This window comes from Zootoca vivipara, chromosome 10, assembly GCF_963506605.1.
Source record: "Zootoca vivipara chromosome 10, rZooViv1.1, whole genome shotgun sequence".
NCBI lineage: Eukaryota > Metazoa > Chordata > Lepidosauria > Squamata > Lacertidae > Zootoca > Zootoca vivipara.
Genome location: NC_083285.1, coordinates 61,620,214 through 61,644,913, shown reverse-complemented (window position 1 = coordinate 61,644,913; position 24,700 = coordinate 61,620,214). Strand labels below are relative to the sequence as shown.

At 44.5% G+C, this 24,700-nt stretch overlaps 1 protein-coding gene across 2 annotated transcripts in view; it reads right to left on the bottom strand.

Moving 5' to 3' along the window:
- The window catches only part of GYS2 (glycogen synthase 2), a 59,327-nt gene that overhangs the window by 13,693 nt on the left and 20,934 nt on the right, over window positions 1-24,700 (bottom strand). For both annotated transcript variants that reach the window (XM_035127396.2, XM_035127397.2), the window contains 4 exons: window positions 21,652-21,843; window positions 19,792-19,977; window positions 5,328-5,472; window positions 1,804-1,921 (listed from right to left, as the gene is read on the bottom strand). In XM_035127396.2, the coding sequence (XP_034983287.1) occupies window positions 1,804-1,921; window positions 5,328-5,472; window positions 19,792-19,977; window positions 21,652-21,843 (641 nt within the window). The remainder of the gene's footprint in view (window positions 1-1,803; window positions 1,922-5,327; window positions 5,473-19,791; window positions 19,978-21,651; window positions 21,844-24,700) is intronic.

Below are 24,700 nucleotides of genomic sequence, written 5' to 3'. Positions count from 1 at the left end.
GAAGGTCATTGACACAGCAACAACGCTGCAAGTTTCCTGTTCTACCTCTCAGCTGCGTGAATCTTGACTAGCCAACACACACAGCGATGGCACCAGTGTTGTGGAATGCCCTCCTGGCTGAAATATGAGCGCCCCCATCCGCATTGGCATTCTGCCGGCTCTTGAAGACACACCTGTTTGGGCAAGCAGTTCCCTGAACTTGATTGCTTTTTTTAATTGTTTGTTTACTTTTTAATTGTAATTCTTTTAAATGCCCTAACTTTATTGTCTATTATAAATATGGGTGCTTTTAGCATTTGGATGGAACTGTTTCATTGTTTATTTCAATTATTAATTAAAACTGTGCACTGCTTAGAAGCCATTAAGGCATGAAACTAGTCTGTTAATCAGATAATAATAGGCATTGTTAGCAATAAGAACATAAAGCCCAGATGAGTAAACTGTGGTTCTCCAGAGGTTGTTAGATTATAGCTACTGTCTTTCCTGAAAGATTATCTCACGCCATATATACCCAATCTGTCACAGCACTCTGTTGCTGTTATTTATTGTTCTATATTCTGTAGGGCTTAATGTAGCAAAATCTAAGCCTGATGAAACAGTAAGTTTTCTGTATCAGTTTATAAATCTGGCCAAAGCGGGTTCCTCCGGGATTGCCAGGGACCCCAATGCAGGCTGGTATATCCTCTATCCCAGTAACTAAAGCTGCATATTGTTTCTCTGCTCTTCTTTAGAATAATTAGAGCAATAGACGATTCTGTCTATTGCATAGCTGCCAAGTTATCCCTTTTTTAAAGGGATTTTCCCTTATGCTGAATAGGCTTCCTCGCGAGAAAAGGGAAAACTTGGCAGCTATGGTCTATTGTGGTCCTCTCAGTTTCTCATTTTTCCATCTTAAATTCCATTTTCTACATTTCCACAGCAGTTTGCAATTAAAAATAAATTTAAAAATCCTCAGCATCTTAGTGAAAATTTCTCTTAAGAAACTCATCGGCAAAACTTTGCAAGCAATTTCTCGTAGTATGCTATTTTCACCAATCTATGCATTTTAAGGCACACTTTGCCCTCATGAATCCTGTTTGTACACTTGGCTGGACAACTTCATTGTAAAATTTGGAGAAGTGTGAACTTTGGACGATGGCCATGTTTCAGTTCCTATATTGTGTTGGAAAGTGTGGATTAGGTGCATTTGCCTTTAAATGTTAACTGGATTGAATCCCCCCCCAAATCATTAGGCCTAATGAAGTCCAGTGGGGTCCACCCCTTGGCCCACCTCACATTCCACCCTCACCCTTCCTCAGATCCCAGGATCTTTGAAGTCACACATTGGCAATCCTGCCAGCAGGGGTGCCAGTACCTAGGGGCCAAAACCTTTTGGCCTCCTCCCTATATTTTTGGGTTAGGGGCTGGGACTCCCGATGACCCAAAAGTGAGGTAATGCCAAGTGAAACATGCCTCCAGGGGCCAGCCCCTTCTCCTCCCTGCCATGGAGGGGAAGGAGGGTCGAAGCAGCCTCCCACCAGTGGCAACACCAAGAGGAAGTGAAGGAGGAGCCACTGGCCATTAAGCCATGTGGCCATGGTGTTTGGCTCCACCCCCAGATCCCCCCCTGACACCCTGATGTCACACACGTGATGTCAGCTCCCCCAATCACTCCCGCAAGTTGAAGCCTCTGTCTGCCAGCAAGGCTATTTCCCAGTCCCACAGATAAACTGTGAATGGGATTTCGGGTGTTTGGTGCAGGGGCTACCCTAAAATTTTGGAGTAACTCAACTGTCCCTTTTTTTTTTGAACAGGACATCGTACCCGTAGAAATGGCCCCGAACAAACTCTTGGATCCTAGCTTTGCAGGTGGCGTGCAGATTCTGAAATTCGTGCATAGCGGAGAATTTCTTGATGTTCAGCCCGTTCGGAGTGACGACATCTGGCAAAAAAAGAGGCAAAGCAGCGGCAGATAAGTAGATCTCAAAGATGTGGAAGGAACGTCTTTCTCAACAGGTGTCAGGGATTGGACTCAAGGGGGCGAGATGGAGGAGAAATGATAGAGGTCACCCCCTTCTCCTGACGCTGCAGGAGAAGAGGAACGCAGCATTGATTTACAGCAGGGTTTTGAGGAAGTTCACAGCTCAGAGATAGGCGAACAGAAGAGTTGAGAAGGGGTAAGCGGAGATAGAAGCAGGAGAGCCAGCTGACACATTGTCACCGGAGAGGATTTCCGACCCCCCTTCCCCCAGAACTTGACGCTCATTAAGAGCACAGGAACAAAGGACTCACAGCCAATTGAATGCGAGCAGCCGCCGTAACGGCAAATGCTGTTGCTAGGAAAGAGGGAAGAGCAGCTCAGTTGGAGCAACTCAATTACCAGGGCATACTGCAGGCGTAGGCAACCTTGGCTCTCCAGATGTTTTGGAACTACAACTCCCACGATCCCTAGCTAACAGGGCCAGTAGTCAGGGATCATGGGAGTTGTAGTTCCAAAACAGCTGGAGAACCAAGGATGCCAAGCCTGGCATACTGCATTCTTTTGTCTCTTTCTGTTATGAATGAATAAACTCATTAAAAATAAACTCATTAAAAAGGACTCTGCCTTGTTCTCTCTGCTTCTCACTGGCACTGGGTAAGGAACAGAATTCCCTGACAGCAGAGTTGGCTGGGATGCAGAAAGCGAGTTGTCCCATTTGTAATGCATCTTGCGCTGGCCTGTGTCTATTACAATCCGGTGAAATGGCTAGAGGATGTGCAGTGAGGTACAGCACTGATGCCCACCAACTTGGATGGCTTAAAAAGAAATTCATGGAGGATGAGGCTATCCATGGCTTCTAGCTGCGATGCGTAAGTTCTACCTCCACTGTCAGAGGCAATATGCCTCTGAATGCCGGTTTCTGGGAATCACAGGTGGTGAGAGGCCTCTTGCTCTCAGGTCGTGCTTGCAGGCTTCCCAGGGCCATCTAGCTGGCCACTGTGAGAACAGGATGCTGGACTAGCTGGGCCATTGGCCCTGATCCAGCAGGACTCTTCGTATGCTGGGCAAGAGGCAGAATTCATTTCCAGGCGCAATTCAAAGTGCTGTTGCTGATCTGTAAAGCTTTACATGGCTCAGGACCTCAATGCCTTAAAGACTGCCCCTCCCCATACAAAATGAACCTGTGCTTGTCATCTGAGGCCCTTCTCTATATGTGCTCCCCCCATCCCAGAGAAGTTTGGAGGGTGGCAACAAGAGAATGGGCCTTTTCTGTGGTGGCTCCCCATCTGTGCAATGCTCTTCCCAGGGAGGCTCATATGGCACCATCATTACATGCTACTATGATTATTTTATTATGCTGTGAAGTGTTTATTTTTCTAGAAAAGGAGGTTCCAGAACTCAACATGAACACCTCCCTCATTCTCTTAGAATGGCAATCGTGCCCACCTGAGAGGTGCCGGAACTGAATCCTGGCAAGTTCCAGCTGAAAAAAAGCCCTGATGCTTGTATTATTCCACTCTGCATTATGATCTTATTATTATGCTCCGTAAATTATGTTCTTAATCTTGTACACCATCCTGGGATCCTTAGATAAAGGGTGGTATATAAACAGCAGCAGCAGCAGCAGCAGCAGCAGCAGCAGCAGCAGCAGCAGCAGCATAAATCTCGCAGGACTCTGTTTGAAAACATGCAAAATAGCTTTTCCTCTGTATGACAAGCACTGAGCGAAAGGCTAGCAAGCTCAGCAATGGAGGACATTTTTTTCACGCAGAAGGTCTCAAGTTTCAATGCCCAGTACAGTGGAACCTCGTGTTACATACCGACCTCCTTGCGAACGCTTCGGGTTACGAGCTCCGCTAACCCAGAAGTAGATGCTCCTGGTTGTGAACTTTGCCCCAGGATGCGAGCGGAAGTTGTGTGCCAGCAGCGCGGGAGCAGCTAGAGGCGCCATTAGCGAAAGCGTGCCTCATGTTACCAGCAGTTTCGGCTTAAGAACGGACCTCCGGAACGAATTAAGTTCGTAACCGGAGGTACCCCCTGTATCTCTAGGTACGGTTCTCCCAACTCTGCAAATCACAAGCTGTTTTGATCGTAATGCCCTTGTGTAGACCTCAGGCTTAATGATCTACTGCGACAGGGATCATCGACCCCTTCTTTGAGCAACAGCCAAATTTCGCAACTCTGCAGAATGACAGGCCAAGTCAGGCAACTCTGACACAGGGGTCCTCTGTAGGTCTGCAAGCTTGAGTCAGCCTCACCTGTAGTTAGCTTAATCTAGGAGTGCAGCAGCACTTGGGGCGAGGGAGCATCAGCTCTCACGTGCCTTCCTACGGCCCTTATGGATGCTGCTTACCAGTAGGTAGAGGGGGACAGCGTTTGCACTGCGGTGGTGTTGCTGTTCTCCTTCCTGCTAAGCAGCAGTGATGTGGGTGATGGAGGTCAGGTGAGCAGCCTTCCCCCACCAACCACTGCTGCGGAGGTGGGCAATGCCAGGCAAAAACCACCCCAGTTTGCAAAATAACTGCATCTTGTTTAAGGTTAGAGGTGGTGCTGTGGTCTAAACCACCGAGCTTCTTGGGCTTGCCAATTGAAAGGTCAGCGGTTCAAATCCCCGCAACGGGGTGAGCTCCCGTTGCTCTGTCCCAGCTCCTGGCAACCTACCACAGGCATCCCCAAACTCGGCCCTCCAGCTGTTTTGGGACTACGATTCCCATCATCCCTGACCACTGGTCCTGTTAGCTAGGGATGATGGGAGTTGTAGTCCCAAAACATCTGGAGGGCCGAGTTTGGGGATGCCTGACCTAGCAGTTCTAAAGCACACCAGTGTGAGTAGATAAATAGGCACTGCTGTGGTGGGAAGGTAAACAGCGTTTCCGTGCGCTCTGGTTTCCGTCACGGTGCCCCATTACACCAGAAGCGGTTTAGTCATGCTGGTCACATGACCCGGAAAGCTGTCTGTGGACAAATGCTGGCTCCCTTGGCTTGAAAAGTGAGATGAGTGCTGCACCCCAGTCAATTTCAACTGGGCTTAACCATCCAGGGTCCTTTACCTTTTACCTTTTTACCTCTCCGTCTTCACAAAATACCACCATATACCTGGGCTTAACCATATGCAAAGCGTTCGTTCAACCAGTGCTTTAAAAAAAGAACATTGTCAGTTTCCCACTCGGTGGGAAGGTGGTCCATCAAGGCAAACAGGGCATTGCCCCCCCCCCCAACCTCAGTTAGCCACTCCAGAAGTTGTTACTGCCTGCTAACTTCCTTGCCCTTCTAAGACTCAGCGGGGAAGAGGATGTGGCAAAACTAGAGGCTTGCCGACTCTTGGCAAGCGTTCGGCACCAGTTCCCCTCCGACATCTTGATCTTACCAGCTGTTCTCTTGAGCATGTGCTCTGCTTCTATGGCCGTTATCTGAGAGACTGTGGTGAAGACGTGGGCACAATGCACGGAGGCCCGTTCCATGCAGTACCGGTGATATATCTGCCTCTCGCCTGCTTCTTTATCTATGTCAAACTGTTGGACGGCAAAAAGGAGAACAAGAATTACTTGTCAGGTGGTGGGAGTACCTCCACAAACGGCCTAAGTGCACAGGCAAGTTATTCATGATAGACTAGGCGGAATTAGCAAGACTGACTAGCAGGATCCAAAACCAGGGGGAGGCAAAGTTCCAAAAAGATTGGAGTAAATTTGTGGACTATATGGAAAAGAATTGTAGAGGTTTAAAGACACTCGCAGGACTGAAATAAATCCTACGAAATGACTTTAAATAGGATTAAGGAACTGCGAGACAAGATTTGGAAAGAAAACCAAATGAGGGGAGGGGGGGGAAGTCAAGCTCGGCAGAGCATTGGAATGAGAGATATGGGAATAATTGCTATAAAGAGAAATTTTGCGTGTGTTGTATTTGTTTTTGTATGTTTTGTTTGGTGTAATGTGTTTAATGCCTGTTGTCTTTGTCCATGGAGTTTTCTTGGCAGGGATACTGGAGTGGCTTGCCAGTTCCTTCTCCAGGTGGATCACGTTTAGTCAAAACTCTCCACTATGACCTGTCCATCTTGGGTGGCCCTGCATGGCATAGCTCATAGCTTCTCCGAGTTATTCAAGCCCCTTCGCCACGACAAGGCATTGATCCATGAAGGTGTTCTCGAAGCTACGAACATGAGTTTGACCAAACTGCGGGAGGCAGTGCAAGACAGGAGTGCCTGGTGTGCTCTGGTCCATGGGGTCACGAAGAGTCGGACACGACTAAACGACTAAACAACAACAACAACAATGTGTTTAATGTGTTTATTTGGAAAAATTTAATAAATTGCTCTTTTAAAAAAAGTGTACAGGCACGTTATTCAGCCAGAGTGGTGGGTTTTTTGGGGGGGTGGGGGGGTGGAGGTCACATTTAAAGGAAAATCTCTGAACAAGAAACGGTGCCTCTAGCTGAGATGGTATGCTCAACCTCCAGTATGTGAGCTTTGTGGATGAATTCTAATTCACCAAGTCACCGAACATCTAAAGGGCATCTTAGAAATGAAGTCAACAAGTGCTTGGGCGAGTCTATCTCATTGACACAGAAAGTTCAAAGGGGAAAGGAAGGCGACAGGGCATGGAGATTAGACATGGTGGAACCCCAACAGAGATGGTGGAGCACTCGATTAAGAGTTCAAATGGTCATCACCCGTTTTCCACCCGCGAAAGCCAAATCTCCACAATGTTAACCAATTCTTAACTCTAATAAGGTGTCAATGATTACAGTTAAATTGCAATCCTCTTAGTCTTAAGTGATCTTTTATGGCTGGGAAACCATAGGTGGTTCCCTCAAAGTCAAGGTCAGGGAGACATTCCAGACCACAACTCTCCTATCCTATTTTTTTTAAAAAAATAGTAGGTCATAAACAACCATATATGTATTTGAGTAACAATAAATGTATATACCTATATACTGGACAAGCATATGTGGAATTGTAGTTCTTGGCATATACTGTACAGTGATATTATATACCTTTCCCCCTTTCTTTCCCCCCTTTCTGTTTTATTTTGTTCAATTGAAATATTCCATATTATTATTATTATTATTAATTTATTATTTCTACCCCACCCATCTAGCTGGGTTTCCCCAGCCACTCTGGGCGGCTTCCAACAAAATATTAAAAATACATTAAAACATCAGTCATTACAAACTTCCCTAAACAGGGCTGCCTTCAGAAGTCTTCTAAATGTCATATAGTTGTTTATTTCTTTGACATCTGATGGGAGGGCGTTCCACAGGGCGGGCACCACCACCAAGAAGGCCCTCTGCCTGGTTCAGGGTGGGGAACCTTTTTCAGGCATCCCCAAACTTTGGCCCTTCAGATGTTTTGGATTACAATTCCCATCTTCCCCAACCACTGGTCCTGTTAGCTAGGGATCATGGGAGTTGTAGGACAAAACATCTGGAGGGCTGCAGTTTGGGGAGGCCTGATCTAGTGACAGCATGCCAGGGGGTTGTGGAAAGAGCAATGGATGGGAGTCTTACCATTGTGATGTTAAATCTCTCTCTCTCTCTCTCTCTCCCAGGCAAGCAAAGAACATTACAATTCCAAGACACATTCCAGCTTGGCAAAATTACTCAAGGGGGATGGGGAAGGAAGCTTGGTGAGGGGCCATGGCTTGCAGAGAGGGTATGTGGCTTGGGGAGCACCCCAAGGCCACACAGAAAGGCTTGGGGAGGGTCTACATTTGACCCATGGTCTGCAGCTTCTCTGCTCTTGGCCTAAATGGGTGGGAAGGGATGGATCAGTATTTTATCAGAAGATGCACATTTCATCTTTTATCTTTATCTCTGTATACACAGCTCTAAACACGTCCCACCCTAAAATATGTGTCCCAATGCACTTTGCTGTGCTTTTTGAGCCCACAACGGCACCACAAAATCCATAGTAGTGCGAAGACGGCAGGTTCCGATCTGCCCATTAGCAAAGGAGGTGCAGACCAGGTCAGTTCAAGCTGGAATTAACAGAAATTGAATTTATCACTCACTCCTAATCCTGGGGGCCAGTTGCTTCTTCCAAGCAGACTTAGGCATCAAGGCGCACCATTATACTGTAATCCTATTTATCCGTAGAAGACAGGTCTCCATTTATAGACCAGACGATTCCTTCTCCTCCCATTATTTGCCTCCCCTATGAATTCCAGCGATGACCCTTTGCCAAGGCTGTACATGATGTCTGGCCTTTGACCTCGCTCTGCAAGGTTGTGAGAGAAATCTCATTGTCTCCCTCTTGGCAGCCTAGTCCAAGAACCTTGGGTTCTAATTGCCTTACATTGAGTTGAAGGACAGGTTGACTGGAATTTATCTGATGAGACAGTACAACAGGGTAGACTTTTCTGGCGGTTCATTTGATTGCTTGATTCCAGTCTCTGACTATATTGAGTGCCCTTGGGAGTTGTTATATAATAGGGTGGGTCATAAAAAACCTTTTTTGGAAAATGTTTCCTCCCTTGATCTTATATCAGGCGTATGGTATAAACATAGTCAAATTTCAAATTTGGGACAAATCGGTTAATATTTAGACCCTGCTCCTACAGATTAAAATTTTGCCTCACTACGAGTGATGAAAACATAGGAATTTGACTCATTTATTCTCAGTATCTTAAATTGTGAACTAATAAACATAAACTTTAGATTTTATGTAGAGCAATAATAGTTGCATACTATTATTTTCTGCAATATTCATTTATTTAAGATAAAACATGTTGATAATTTACCTGAAAAACCAATGGTTTTGAACAAATTAGATGGAACAATTAAGCAAACGGTGTACTAAACAAGTAAACATAAACATTAAACAATAAAACACCACTCATATTATGTGTTGCGTCAAAACATCACATTATACTTAATTACTTAGGTATAAATTGTACTAAATGCTTACATTTTGTGTAATTAATAAAATTATGCCTTATGCAACATTATACATTGTACATGTACAGTATATTATATCATGCTAAAAATATGCTTTTATGCCTTACACTAAACGTCTCTTTTGGTGGAAAGTCCTTATTTGTCTGTTTTGGGAATTTAGAGCGATTGTTCATTGTTGTTTTGATGGTAGCATCACGTCTTTCCTCTCCAATAACTATCCTAGATGCTCTAGTAACCTCCTTCACTGCATGTTCAACCATTTGCGAATGGCACTTGAACTTTGGAATTGTTAATGGAGTGGTCACAATATTTAACAGTTCATAGTTTGTCATGTTCCTGATTATTGGTGGCTCATATGTGTCATTTTATCCGACCATTTTATCATTGGTTCCATACAGCCGGCAGATACAACAGGCACTAGTGAGCCACCTGCTAAGGCTGCCGAAAGAAATATCAACAACCTCAGATATGCTGATGACACAACCTTGATGGCAGAAAGTGAGGAGGAATTAAAGAACCTCTTAATGAGGGTGAAAGAGGAGAGCGCAAAATATGGTCTGAAGCTCAACATCAAAAAAACCAAGATCATGGCCACTGGTCCCATCACCTCCTGGCAAATAGAAGGTTGAAGAAATGGAGGCAGTGAGAGATTTTACTTTCTTGGGTTCCATGATCACTGCAGATGGTGACAGCAGTCACGAAATTAAAAGACGCCTGCTTCTTGGGAGAAAAGCAATGACAAACCTAGACAGCATCTTAAAAAGCAGAGACATCACCTTGCCAACAAAGGTCCGTATAGTTAAAGCTATGGTTTTCCCAGTAGTGATGTATGGAAGTGAGAGCTGGACCATAAAGAAGTCTGATCGCCGAAGAATTGATGCTTTTGAATTATGGTGCTGGAGGAGACTCTTGAGAGTCCCATGGACTGCAAGAAGATCAAACCTATCCATTCTGAAGGAAATCAGCCCTGCGTGCTCACTGGAAGGACAGATCGTGAAGCTGAGGCTCCAATACTTTGGCCACCTCATGAGAAGAGAAGAGGACGAGAGGGGGCGACAGAGGACGAGAGGGTTGGACAGTGTTCTTGAAGCTACCAACATGAGTCTGACCAAACTGCGGGAGGCAGTGGAAGACAGGAGTGCCTGGCATGCTCTGGTCCATGGGGTCACGAAAAGTTGGACACGACTAAACAACAAACCTCTTTGAGGTGCTGTTGTTTTTACAATCAAGGCGCACATAATTTTTTTGAAATCAATCAATCAAACAAACAAACAATCAAACAAACAAACCATTCCGTCGCAAAATGTTCCTATAGAACAATGGGAGTTTTGAACACTGCCTGCAGCAATGCCCTGCCATATTGTGACAATTCTGTCACTCATTTTTATCTCTCTGTTGACTGCGTGCTTTCCCTCTCTGGCTACTACCGGTAATTTTTAACACAGACTACTTGAGCCAGCGCTGAAGGGCCAGTTGACGTGGTCACATTCCCCCCTAAAGTGAAGAACAGGCAAAGATCCTGTGTCCAAGGAGCCATAAGTCTATCTAGATGACTGGAGGCAAATTCTGCTGTGCCTAAACGACAGCTACCTTACATGTAAAAAATATGACAGAGACCCGCACTTTTGCAAGGAAGGCAAAGTGGTTCATTGGCTTATCAGCCACCACTCTCCTGGTTTCTCAAACCAAGTGAGGAACCATGGGCGTACCCAGGATCAAAACTAGGGGGGGGGCAAGGGGAGGGGCCAAGGCACGGAAGGGGAGGGGCCACAAAGTGGGCAGGAACGGCGAACTCGCGCTCCGCCGGGCTGTGCCCCTCCCTAGAAGCAGGGCTGGTGGGCGGAGGCGGAGCCCAGCCCAGTGGAGCGCGAGTTCAGCGTTCCCGCCCACCGCGCCGCGCTCTCTGGTTCCCCGCCGCGCTTGGCCTTGCCAGAGGGCGCGCCGGGGAGCTGGAGGGAGGGTGCGGCGCGGCGCGGCGGGAATGGCGAACTCGCGCTCCGCCGGGCTGTGCTCCGCCTCTGCCCACCAGCCCTGCTTCTAGAGTAAGGCAGCTGCCCTAACTTGCCCCGTGGTGGGTACGCCCTTGTGAGGAACGTTTATATGAGGGAGGCAGGAGCATCTGACTCAACCTAGACTATTGGCAAAAGAGGGTTTATAGAGTGGTTAAGTCTCCTTGCAGTTCTATCCTTTGGCCAGAGATGGTTGGAAGCACACAGCCTTAAACTCCCAGCTCAGATTGCCGGTTCAAGACCTGCCACAGGCTTGAGTCCGCCTGTCATAGGATTGCCATATGTCCAGAATTTCCCGGATATAGCCGGTATTCTGCGCCAGATGTTCTGTGTGGGGACTGACTTCCGGGACACAGCCACGCTAAAGCGGGACTAGCTGCTCCTGGTTGTGAACTTTGCCGCAGGGTGTGAACGGAAATTGCGCACCAGAGGGAAGCCCCACTAGCGCCTCAGGATAAGAACGGTTTCAGCTTAAGAAGGGACCTCCGGAATGAATTAAGTTTGTAACCAGAGGTACCACTGTACTGGCTAACAGCAACACAGTTGGGCAGGCATTGTCTAATCATCCACTGCTCACTTTCCACATTCCTCCTACAAGCACCTCCTTAGTCAGTTGTCATTTGGAAGAGCCACGAATCTTCACTCTTGGTTGCGGGGGGTGGGGCAGAGAAAAAGAAATGGAGCAATCCAACATATGCCACTAAATAGCTCTCTCAACCTCTAATGGGCTTGAGGTCTTTAACAGCTTTGAACTGCTGACCTAGAAGTGAAAGGCTTATGATCCAATTACTAGACCCCCTGAGCTGTGCTACGGAATAATTCTAAGGGGGCTTTTAAAAGCCCCCACTTTAGAAAAATTAAAAATGAATGCAGCACCCTCAGCCTGCCTAGAGAGTTGCTCCCAACACTATTTTTTATTATATATATATATATAGAGAGAGTGTGTGTATACATTTTATTCATTCATTCATTATTTTTATTGCAGATTGACTAAGTTGCAAAAAATGGCATACATGAACGCTATAAAAAGCATGCCTTTATCATGAAAACAGAAAGATTCCTCAAAATGCTTGGTGGAAGAGATAGGTCTTTGTCAAGTTCAACCAGAGGGGCTGTCTGAATTCAGCCACATTGTCATCCCCAGAATGAATAGAAATAACAAAGACCGTGAAAACACTAAATCATATATATGCAACCGGAGGGAATGGAATACATAACACATATGCAATTGTCTCTGAAGAGGCGAATAAGATCAGGACAGGACAGGACAGACGAGGACGACTGAGAGACCTTAGCACCTTATTACATTGGACTTTTTGCACATTGAACGTGGCACTGTTTGAATCTTATTCGCCTCTTCAGAGACAATTGCATGTGTGTTATGTATTCCATTCCCTCCGGTTGCATATATATGATTTAGTGTTTTCACGGTCTTTGTTATTTCTATTCATTCCTGTAGTATTACCGTGTTGTCTGTTGTTGGTCACTACATTGTCACCCCCAGCTGCAATCTGAAGTGGGGAAGTCCAGGAGAAGCTTCCGTACATGAGTATCTAGCCCCTGTTGTAAGAATTTTGAGGTCACACATTTAAATTAAGGTTCATAAGTGTATATATGCCTGTTGTCTTTGTCCATGGAGTTTTCTTGGCAGGGATACTAGAGTGGCTTGCCAGTTCCTTCTCCAGGTGGATCACGTTTAGTCAAAACTCTCCACTATGACCTGTCCATCTTGGGTGGCCCTGCACGGCATAGCTCATAGCTTCTCTGAGTTATTCAAGCCCCTTCGCCACGACAAGGCATTGATCCATGAAGGGGATCACCTTGCTGACAAAGGTCCGTATAGTTAAAGCTATGGTTCCCCAGTAGTGATGTATGGAAATGAGAGCTGGACCATAAAGAAGGCTGAACACCGAAGAATTGATGCTTTTGAATTATGGTGCTGGAGGAGACTCTTGAGAGTCCCATTGACTGCAAAAAGATCAAACCTATCCATTCTGAAGGAAATCAGCCCTGAGTGCTCACTGGAAGGACAGAACGTGAAGCTGCGGCTCCAATACTTTGGCCACCTCATGAGAAGAGAAGACTCCCTGGGAAAGACCCTGATGTTGGGAAAGATTGAGGACACAAGGAGAAGGGGATGACAGAGGATAAGATGGTTGGACAGTGTTCTCGAAGCTATGAACATGAGTTTGACCAAACTGCAGGAGGCAGTGGAAGACAGGAGTGCCTGGCGTGCTATGGTCCATGGGGTCACAAAGAGTCGGACACGACTAAACGACTAAACAACAACAACAAAATGTATATATAAATCACATGTCTTAAACGGTACAGGAAGGCAGTCCTGAGGCCATTTTGATTCTCCCAAACTGACCAAATGTTTCTCTGCCAGGAGGGAGGGGTGTGTGAAGGAACTTTCCCATTGTCTCAAGAATTAAGGTGATTTCCATCTCAAAGGAATGGCCAGGCTACCCAGGAAAGGCAAACCAATTTCCCAAGCAAACTAAGGATACATTATCTGCCTACTGATAAGCCAGGAACTTTGAAGGTTCTTTCCTGTGAAGGGAAATAACATGGGATTGGGAACACGCAACACCTCTTGTTACAACCTCCCATCAGAAGGTCACTTCAAAGCATACTTTTGTTACAACCTTACATCAAAAGGGACATCAACTCTGTGCTACCCATCTCCTTATGTAAATCCTCCCTTCCCGCCATATCTGTAGCATTGAAATGAAGTGTATAAAAAGTAAGGGATTTCTATTGTTTGGGGTCTCTCTCTGTGCCTTTGTAACGCGAGGGGGACCCTGCCGCAGCAGTCCACTGTCATTTTTTAAAAAATAAACGATCAGACCTTGCTTTTTCCAATCCTGGTGTGGTCTTTGCTATTTTTTCCTCCTGACCAAAGGAGCCTAAAACCAAAGTGCTCCTGCACGGGGTGCACTTCTCCTTAAGAGGCTGAGACCCCTCTTTTGGGAGTATAAATTCCTATTACACCCCTTCCAGACCTTTCCCACCAAGTACATTGAATGTGTGCAGGAGATGGAGTTACCACTTTTGGCTCCTTCCCCTCGATGCTGAGTGCCACACCGACTGCCTGTCACCTGCATATGTCAAGTCCAAGTGCCTGGAAAGGGGTGTTTGCCATAGGTCTCTGAGTGCGTCTCCTCCATATGGTCACAGGATACTCAATTGCACAGAAGGCTCCAGTTGCTTAGATGGTGTCCTTCGATCTTGGGCTCCCAGATGTTGGCTGGACTACAAATCCCATCATCCTCTGCCATCTTATCCAAGAGTCATGGGCGATTGGAGTTGTAGTCCTGCAACATCTGAGGAATCAAGGTCGAAGAAGGCTGGCTTTAGGACGCCTGTGCACAAGCAGCTCTGTGTGAGTAAGTGCCCCTTGTTCAGACCTTATGCTCCTTGCCCAAAGGCTAGGCGTGTTTCCAGTGTGAATCCTCAAAGTCACTGAACATGTGGAGAAGATTTGATAGAGTCTTCTGCCAATTGTGGTGGAAGTTCCAGGTCAGAAAAATTGAAGTATTTCTTCAAGTAACAGATAGTTAAACTGTGGAACTCTCTCCCACAGGAGGCAGTGATGGCCACCAACCCAGATAATAATAATAATAATAATAATAATAATAATAATAATAATAATAATAATTTATTATTTATACCCCACCCATCTGGCTGGGTTTCTCCAGCCACTCTGGGTGGCTTCCAACAGAAAAATAAAATAATCGATTAAACATTAAAAGCCTCCCTAAACAGGGCTGCCTTCAGATGTCCTCTAAAAGTCTGGTAGTTATTTTCTTTTTGACATCTGGTGGGAGGGTGTTCCACAGGGCGGGTGCCACTACCAAGAAGGCCCTCTGCCTGGTTCCCTGTAACTTGGCTTCTAGCAGCGAGGGAACCGCCAGAAGGCCCTCGGCACTGGACCTTAGTGTCCGGGCAGAGTGATGGAGGTGGAGACGCTCCTTCAGGTATACTGGATCGAGGCTGTTTAGGGCTTTAAAGGTCAGCACCAACACTTTGAATTGTGCTTGGAAACGTACTGGGAGCCAATGCAGGTCTTTCAAGACCGGTGTTATGTTGTCTCGGCGGCTGCTCCCAGTCACCAGCCTAGCTGCCGCATTTTGGATTAATTGTAGTTTCCGGGCCACCTTCAAAGGTAGCCCCACATAGAGCGCATTGCATTAGATGGCTTTGATAGATGATTACGGTAGACAAATTTGTGGAGAAGAGGGCTATTGAAGGCTACTAGCCATGGGGGCTCTGCTTTGCCTCCTGGAGGCAACAATGCTTCTAAATACCAGCCACAGGAAGGGGAGAGTGCTACTGGGCTGTAGGGTTGCCATATATGTCTGGATTTTCCCAGACATTACCAGGATTTAAAAGGCAGAAGTGATGTCCGGGGGGAATTCCCAGAAGGCGGCAGTTTGTCCTGGAACTTAGGCAAGCAAACTGATTTTTTTTTTTGGCATTTTCATAAAAGAAAGCTCAACGACAGTGGAATTTGCTGCCAAGGAGTGTGGTGGAGTCTCCTTCTTTGGAGGTCTTTAAGCAGAGGCTTGACAGCCATATGCCATGAATGCTTTGATGGTGTTTCCTGCTTGGCAGGGGGTTGGACTGGATGGCCCTTGTGGTCTCTTCCAACTCTATGATTCTATGAACTTCCGGGTTTTCCTAAAATAAAAAAAGCTCAATAGTTCTGGGGTCTTCCTAAAAAGAAGCTCAATAACTCTCAGGGTGTCCTGGTTTCATAGCTGCCAAGTTTTCCCTTTTCTCACGCGGAAGCCTATTCAGCATAAGGGAATTTCCCTTAAAAAAAGGAGAACTTGGCAGCTATGCCTGGTTTTTACATTTTGAAATATGGCAACCCTACTTGTGCTCGCTTCCCTTTGAAGCACCTGGTTGATCACTGTGAGAACAGGATGCTGTTCTAGATGGGCAATCGGCCTGATCCAGCAGGCTCTTCTTATGTTCTCATGTGTGAGGCTTTCGGCGTCTGTGACCCTCCCACTTCCTCCCCAACACCAAAGTACTCTGGTGATCGCTACCACCACCTTCCTAGCTTGCCTCCGTTGACCCCCTTTGAGAGCAGATGGGGGAAAGCATGCATTTGTTTAAGCAAATCAAACACCCTGCTTTCTAGTACGTCTTTAAAAAGACAAGCGGTGAGGCCCATAGCGACGCGTCTGGAGTTCAGAAGCGGGAAATCGAGAAGTGATCTGGCCTTTCGAGAAATGTCTGTCCCCCCCTTCCCCCCCAAAAAGGTCAAAGCAAACTAGCATGCCCCCGGAGGACCAGGAGTCTTTTAGTAATGGACAAATCACTCACTTGACCTTAATGGTCTTTTACCAAGTCCTACGAACCTGCCCATCTGCATTGTCTTTTGTCACGAGTGTTTTGGAGATCAACCCTTCTGCTTCCACCCTCCCACCCCACCCTCTCGTTGGGCTTTTGGGCCTCGGTGACCTTTTCACAGCCAAAGACGCCCTCATTAAGACAGCTGGTCTCTTACTAAATGTTAGCATTTGTCAGAAAGGGCTTTAGTGCGCTGTAAGTATCTGTGGAAGAGCTATGAGGAGGGAGCGGGGGTATCGAACTGGCATCATTTCCTGTATTAATACCCTTTAAATGTCAGCCATTCATGTACAGTGGTGCCTCGCTTAACGAATGCCCTGCTTAACGAAATTTCCGCTTAACGAAAGGATTTTTCGAGCGGAGCTTGCCTCACTAGACGAATGCGTTTTACGAAAAATTCGTCTAGCGAATCGCAGTTTCCCATAGGAATGCATTGAAATTCAATTAATGCGTTCCTATGGGCAAAAAAAAAAATTAAAAAAAATTCAATGCATTCCTATGGGATTCGCTAGACGATTTTTTTCGCTATAAGAAAAGACCCGTGGAACGAATTCATTTCGTCTAGCGAGGCACCACTGTAGTTGCTATCCATGATCTGTAGAACCCCATCAGCTCTTCCCCGCTCCCCAGCCCCACACAGTTAAAGGACTTTTGACTTGACTTTTGACTAACAAGCCATTTAATATTTGGAATATTTGGCCACATTTGGAATTCTTGGAGGCTTTGCAGTTCTCCAGACTGAATCTTCCAACGCTGTGTGGCATCAGATCACAGTCAGTGCAGGCTTCTCTGATCTGATTCTTTCCAGATGTTTCGGACTACAACTCCCATCAGCGCTGTGTTGGCTAGGGCTGATGGGAACTATAGTCCAAGACAGGAGTGCCAGCATGGCCCTGTGACTGTGGGTGCCCTGGCCTGTGGGTGCTATGCAGCATTCATGGCCCCGGTACTGAAATTTGTGGGTGCCCATTCCCTTCATGGGGAATTTTGTGGGCGCTCGGCACCCAGGGAGTTGGCACCTATGGTCCAAGACATCTGGAGGTCACAATGTTGGTGAAGGATGGGTTTGTGAGCTGAGGGAAATGACCTGCATAAATAATTATAGCTTCCTGTGAATCAAAAACGCCTATTTCTCTATGATGTTAACACTCCTCTGACATCCTTCAAATCAGCACATGCTGGGTACACAAAATTCTGCCATGTTTCTGCATTGCATGGCGTTGGACCGCTTACAGTGGTTCCTCGGTTTAAGAACACAATTGGTTCCGGAAGTCTGTACTTAACCTGAAGCATACTTAACCTGAAGTGAACTTTCCCATTGAAAGTAATGGAAAGTGGATTAATCCGTTCCAGACGGGTCCGTGGAGTACTTAAACTGAAAGTACTCAAACCAAAGTGTACTTAAACCAAGGTATGACTGTAATTGGTTCTGGAAGTCCGTACTTAACCTGAAGCGTACGGTGACACCTCTACTTATGAATAACTCTACTTACGAATGTTTCTACTTACGAACGGAGCCCCGTCCGCCATCTTGGATGCGGTTTAGATAGGATTTTTTCTACTTATGAATTTTTAGATAGCGTTGCTTCTACTTATGAATTTTTTCTCCCAATGCATTCCTATGGGATTTGACTTACAATCTTTTTTCAATTTACGAATGTGCGTTCGGAACGCATTAAATTCGTAAGTAGAGGTACCACTGTACTTAACCTGAAGCAAACTTTCCCATTGAAAGTAATGAAAAGTGGATTGATCCGTTCCAGACGGGTCTGTGGAGTACTTAAACTGAAAATACTCAAACCGAGGCGTACTTAAACCGAGGTATGACTGTAATTGGTTCTGGAAGTCTGTACTTAACCTGAAGTGTACTTAACCTGAAGCGAACTTTCCCATTGAAAGTAATGGAAAGTGGATTAATCCATTCCAGACGGGTCCGCGGAGTACTTAAACGGAAAGTACTCAAACAGAAGCGTACTTAAACCGAGGTATGACTGTATTCCCAATTAGTGGGATGGCAGTGATTTGTCTGAAGTGCAAGGACTTATCATGACCTACCCTATAACCCTCACACCAAAGAGTAGCAGTACATACACGCAATGTATAAGGACAAGCATAACTGTAATCCTACGTATAGTTTCCTGGAAGTAAGCTCCACTGAACTTAGTAGTGCTTTCTTCTGACTGCATGGATCCAACTTGTAAAACTTCAACAAAAGATCTTCAGCCAGCTGAAAGGCAAGCTTTGGCTTTTAATTATAAATGCAAACAATCTTGCAAAGATATGTGACCATTCAACCGCTAGTTTGAAGAAGGAACCCCATCAAAGAAAAGGAAAGAAGGACCCAGACTCTCCTTGCTAATTTCTCTTGATGCAGAGATGCAACTGATTTTTCCTATCCTAGCAGAGTTTTCTATCCAAGATAGGCAAAGCACAAAATGACATTCTCTGCAATTTCATGTGCCGAAGGAAAAATGAATATTATTGCAATACTGGTGACAGAGTAGCAGACTCCACCAACCGGCATGGGAGAAAGCTAGTTTAGGGGGTGCAAGGCAGGCTGTTCGGCACACTGCCCTCCAAAACCTTTCCGCTACTCCAATCTACTGGATGGGCAGCAGCCTCCCTTTGCATAATGGTAAAGCTGTCCCTCTTTAAAGTAGAAAGGATACTTTCTGTTGGATCTTCACAGAGAAAGTCAACCAGTACTGGAGATATAAAAGAGTTTGTGGAACTATTAAAATATTTACTGATGCAGTACAAAAAGAACAGAAATGTGTTTTTGCCTACCAAATAAATCTTGGCATATGGGACAGTTACCTATTGTTGTCTTGCTACGATTTATACCAGGCATGTCCAACAGGAAGGTCGTGATCTACTGGTAGATCACTGGACATCTGCAGTAGATCACTGGTAGATCATTGGCTCTCCACAAAGAAACTGAACAACTGTGGCTTCCCTTTAAAAAGTTCAGCATTTTACCTCCTTCCTGAAAAAACTCAACAACTTTGACCCGAACCCCTCAAAAATGGGCCTTCCTCCTTCCTAAAAGAAGCTCAACGACTTTGGCCTGAACCCCCAAAAAGGGGGTAGATCACTGCCAGTTTTTAACTCTATGAGTAGATCACAGTCTCTTGGGAGTTGGCCACCCCTGATATATACAATTCTATGTTCAATAACCATAGGCAATCAGCAGCAAAGTTATCTACCAACTTGAGATGAATGGAAATGCAAAAATTGGAGCTTGAACATACAAGTTGACAATTTAAACAGGAAATCACAGAGACAGTAGATTCCATAGAGTGGTTACTGGAACTGAGTCATAGCTTTGGAAAATATTCAGTGTGAAGTGCTAATGCTAATTTGGTACAGGGACAGAAGATTTTATAATACGGTGAATTAGGGTTTTGGATGTTGCTTAGCCATAGTAATAATATAATATAACCTTGCCTTATGAGGGTGTTGCTCTAGCCCCCATGATCAGGTAACTTCCACCCTAAGATAGCTGGTGGAACCAACAGTGACTTGTGGTCAGAAGGGAATGCAAGACAATGTTATCTTCCTTACCTGGTCCAGGTGGTTGTAGAAATCTATACTCGCTGCACACAAGTACCTTCCCAGCAAGGTTGCATGAGTTGTGAAAATGGTTGCGACTGGGATCTTCCTGGATCTACAGAGGATCAGCCCAGGCCCTGCTTGCCACTCATGAAAGTGGGCAATGATGTTGGGCTTGTCTTCAAATTGATCAGAGAGCTGGAAAGAGTTAGAAGGTAAAGTGGTATTTGAGCCATATTTAAAGAGTGAAGGACATTCAAAAGCACACCTGTTTTATTAAAGTCATGAAGGAGAGCTATGTGATTACAGTCGTACCTCGGAAGTCAAACGGAATCCGTTCTGGAAGTCCGTTCGACTTCCAAAACATTCAGGAACCAAAGCGCGGCTTCCGATTGGCTGCAGGAAGCTCCTGCAGCCAATCGGAAGCTGCAGAAGCCGCAATGGACATTCAGATTCCAAATAACGTTTGCAAACTGGAACTCTCACTTCCTGGTTTCAGGAGCCAAAACGTTTATCTCGCAAGGCGTTTGACTTCTGAGGTACGACTGTACTTCAAAGTAATGGGGTTGTATCAAATACAGTGGTACCTCGGGTTACAAATGCTTCAGGTTACAAACGCTTCAGGTTACAGACTCCGCTAACCCAGAAATAGTACCTCGGGTTAAAAACTTTGCTTCAGGGTGAGAACAGAAATCGTGCTCTGGCGGCGCGGCGGCAGCAGGAGCCCCCATTAGCTAAAGTGGTGCTTCAGGTTAAGAACAGTTTCAGGTTAAGAACGGACCTCCAGAATGAATTAAGTTCTTAACCAGAGGTACCACTATACTAGACATACTTAGGGGAGACCCATTAAAATGAATGGGCATGGCTAACTTAGGTTTCTGAATTTCACTGGGTCTATGTTGAGTATAATTTAGTTGGATGCAACACCAAGTTTAGGCACTAGTACTGTACATAGAATTGTAGAATCCTCTCTTTGGTAGTAACAATACAAGAATAATATATTTTAAAACTATTTACTATCCTTTCATGACACCCAAAATCAGCCGCCTGAGATGAAAAGGGCCTTTTTGCCATAGAAACCCAGCTTGCTTCTGAATGTGGCAGTATCTTTAGAAGGGCCTCAGACTGCGACCTTACTTGCCACGCTGTTTTGCTCCGGGGGAAGAGAGACCTTCAGAAACATAGTCGGGTTCCTAACCAGGTGTTGTTGGACTACAACGCCCATCATTCCTTGCTCATGCTGACTGGGAAAGATCACCCATGTCATAATAAATAAATTTGGACTGCAATACATCCAGGATTTCCCAGACATATCTAGGATTTGACCATTGGAATTAGCATCTGGGCGGAATTTCCGAAGATCGGCAAAAGTGTCTGGGAAAAGCTGGGCATGTGGCAACCCATGTCAGAAGTGGGGTTTTTTTGCCGAATTTCCTTAAAAAATTGCTCAAAAACCTCAATATTTTTTGGAGATTTTGCACACAAAAAACCAACAACAACAACCTTCAAGAACTTTGCCCCCTCCCCCACTTAATAAAAGCTCAGCAACTTTGGGCAAAAAAAAAAAGCTCAAAAAGTTTTGTGTCCAGATTTTCCACTCTTTGAAATATGGCAATCCTAAATAAGTTATTTTAAATATTCAAATCGTCACAGCAACAGAGTTTCAGGTTTGAAAGGCATGGTTCCCTCTGTTAATCTCTTTGATAATGTTGAAATATTGGCTCCAAAAAGCCGATATATATTTGCATGACCACCAGATATGTCTGAAGCCTGACATTTTGTCGGAGACATACCGGTATACAGCTACAAATCTGAATGAAGAGAGCAAGCATACGATGTACATGGTGCGATGTGCAAACCTTAGCACAATACCTCTTTGAAGAACCAGGCAGTTAGCGACCCAAAGATGAGCACATCATTCGCTTCTCGGTCGTGGTAAGGAATTCCAATCTGGCTGGCGTCCCAGAACTCCCCTTTCCACCTGTCCAAATTCCAAGCCGCTGATCCTATATCGAACAGCACCACATACGGACTCCCTTCTATCAGCCACCTGCCGAAATACACCTGATAAAAAGGAGAAATAAATGTTAGGGTTAACCCACCATGTTGGCACATAAATGTAAAATAAAAAGAAAGTGTGCAGTGCCAGATTACCATTAAATAGGCAGATTAGGCACCAGTCTATGGGCCCCATGTCCTTTAAGGGCTTCGCGACACCAGATCAAAATAATATTGATTTGATCTTGTGCAATAAAATTGGTGGATTTAAATTATTGGTTGGTAAAATCCAAAATAGGGACACGGGTGGTGCTGTGGTCTAAATCACAGAGCTTGGGGCTTGCCGGTTGGAAGGTTGGCAATTCGAATCCCCACGACGGGGTGAGCTCCCGTTGTTCGGTCCCTGCTCCTGCCAACCTAGCAGTTCGAAAGCATGTCAAGTGGTACCTCTACTTACGAATAACCCTACTTACGAATGTTTCTACTTACGAATGGAACTCCGTCCGCCATCTTGGATGCGGTTTAGATAGGATTTTTTCTACTTACGAATTTTTAGATAGGGTTGCTTGTACTTACAATTTTTTTTCTTTTTCTTTTTTTTTTTCATAGTAATCTTTATTTACTTTACATATTTACAGCCAAATACATTTCACTTATGTCAAATTTTCTATAACATTATTTTCCAGCGGTAAATAAAAGGAGAAAAAAGGAGAAAGGGAAAAAGGAAAAGAAAAGGAAAAAAAAAGAAAAAAGAATAGAAGAGAAAAAAGAGAGGAAAAAATTCATTAACTGTAAATCACATAATAATGCATAAATTAAAATATGGCTTCCACTCTACCTTTGTTTGCCTTTTTATAGACTACTTTACATTTGCGCGGTTTGTCTTTCTTTGTGTTTATGATCCTGGTTTCATTATTATTAATCTCTTCACATATGTACTCAATTTTCTTTCCATGTTTATGTCAATCCAATTTATACACTCTATGCATTTGTAAACTTGTCTTATTATCTAATACATTGTATTTGTTATTCTGCCTGAGTGCCAATAAAGAAATTTAAGCCATGGTTATGAGATTGTGTTCGTTTTGCTGAGCTCCTTATGATGTTAATATCCTATCCATATATTTCAAAAATTTGCCCCATTCTCTTTCATACGTTTCGTTATCTTGATGTCTTATTTTTGAAGTTAGTCTAGCTACTTGCATGTACTCCACCATCTTTTTACGCCAATCCTCTATTGTAGGGATTTTGTCCTGCTTCCATACCTGGGCTAAAATCATTCTCGCTCCAGTTGTTGCGTAGAGGAAAAGTTTTATGTCATTTTTCTCTACATCTTCTCCCACCATTCCTAAGAGAAAGGCCTCTGGCTTTTTCTTTATTGTATATCTTAAGATCTTTTTTATTTCGTTATATATGTTCTCCCAATAATTCTTAACCTTTTGGCATTTCCACCACATATGTATGAAATCGCCCTCTTGGGTACCACACTTCCAGCATTTTTTATTCCCAATTTTAAACAGTTTGAACAATTTCATTGGTGTGAAATACCACCTGTACATCATTTTATATAGATTTTCTTTCAATGATGTACAGGCTGTAAATTTCATTCGCACATTCCATAATTTCTGCCATTCTACATAGTTGATGTTGTATCCTAAGTCTATAGCCCATTTAATCATTACGGATTTGGTTTGTTCATCCTTGGTCTTCCACTCAAGTAAAAATTCGTAGATTTTTGATAGCTTTTTCGTATTATTATCCATTGCTAATTCCTCCAATATTGTCTTTGATTGCTCAAACCCTTTTACTCTTCTATCCTTTACAAATGAGCTATAGATCTGTTGGTATTCCCACCATCCTTGTAATTTGTCTTTTATCTCTTCGTATGTCCTCATCTTAAAAGTATTGTCCTCTGCTGTTATTATGTCCCTATACTTCAACCAAGTCCTCTCCATATTTAACTTCTTCACCGATAGGGCCTCTTGCATCGATAACCACCCTGGAGTCTTCCTTTCAAACCACTCCCTGTACCTCAGCCAGACTTCCAGCAGTGGTTTCTTTATGGTATGTTGTGAAAAACCTCTATGAACTTGTGCCTTGTCGCACCACAAGTATGCGTGCCAGCCAAATCGGTTTTGAAAGCCTTCAAGATCGAGTAATTCTACATTCTCTAGTTTTATCCAGTCCATTAACCATAAAATACAGGCAGATTCATAATACAGGCCAAGGTCCGGTAGGGAGAAGCCGCCCCTTTCTTTTTTATCCGTTAGTATTTTAAATTTTACCCTGGGCTTCTTCCCCTGCCATATGAACCTTGAAATTATCCTTTGCCATTCCTTAAATTGTATTGTGCCTGTGATAATGGGGATTGTTTGGAACAAGAAAAGTAATTTTGGCAAGATTGACATCTTTACGGCTGCCATTCTGCCACACCATGATAGATTCAATTTATTCCACGTTTCCAAGCTAGATTTCACTTCCTTCCATGCTGGTATATAATTGTCTTTAAAAAGGGTTGAGTTTTTTGGTGACAACCAGACACCTAGATATTTTGCTTTTTTAACTGCCGTTATTCCTGTTTCTAGTTGCAACTGGTCTGTTTGTGTACTACTCAAATTTTTTACCATCATTTTTGTCTTGTTTCTATTCAGTTTCAAACCCGCTAACGCCCCATACTCTTCTATTACTCTTAAGGCCTCCTTTAATGAAGTTTGTGGATCTTGCAACGTTAAGACTATGTCGTCAGCGAAGGCCTTTAGTTTGTATTCTCTTATTCCATGCTTAATTCCTATTATATTTTCTGTTTTTCTTATTTTCTGTAATAGAACTTCTAGTGTGGCTATAAACAATAGGGGCGAAAGCGGGCAGCCCTGCCTCGTACCTTTCGAAATACAGAAGGCTTCAGTCAAGTCGTTATTTATGA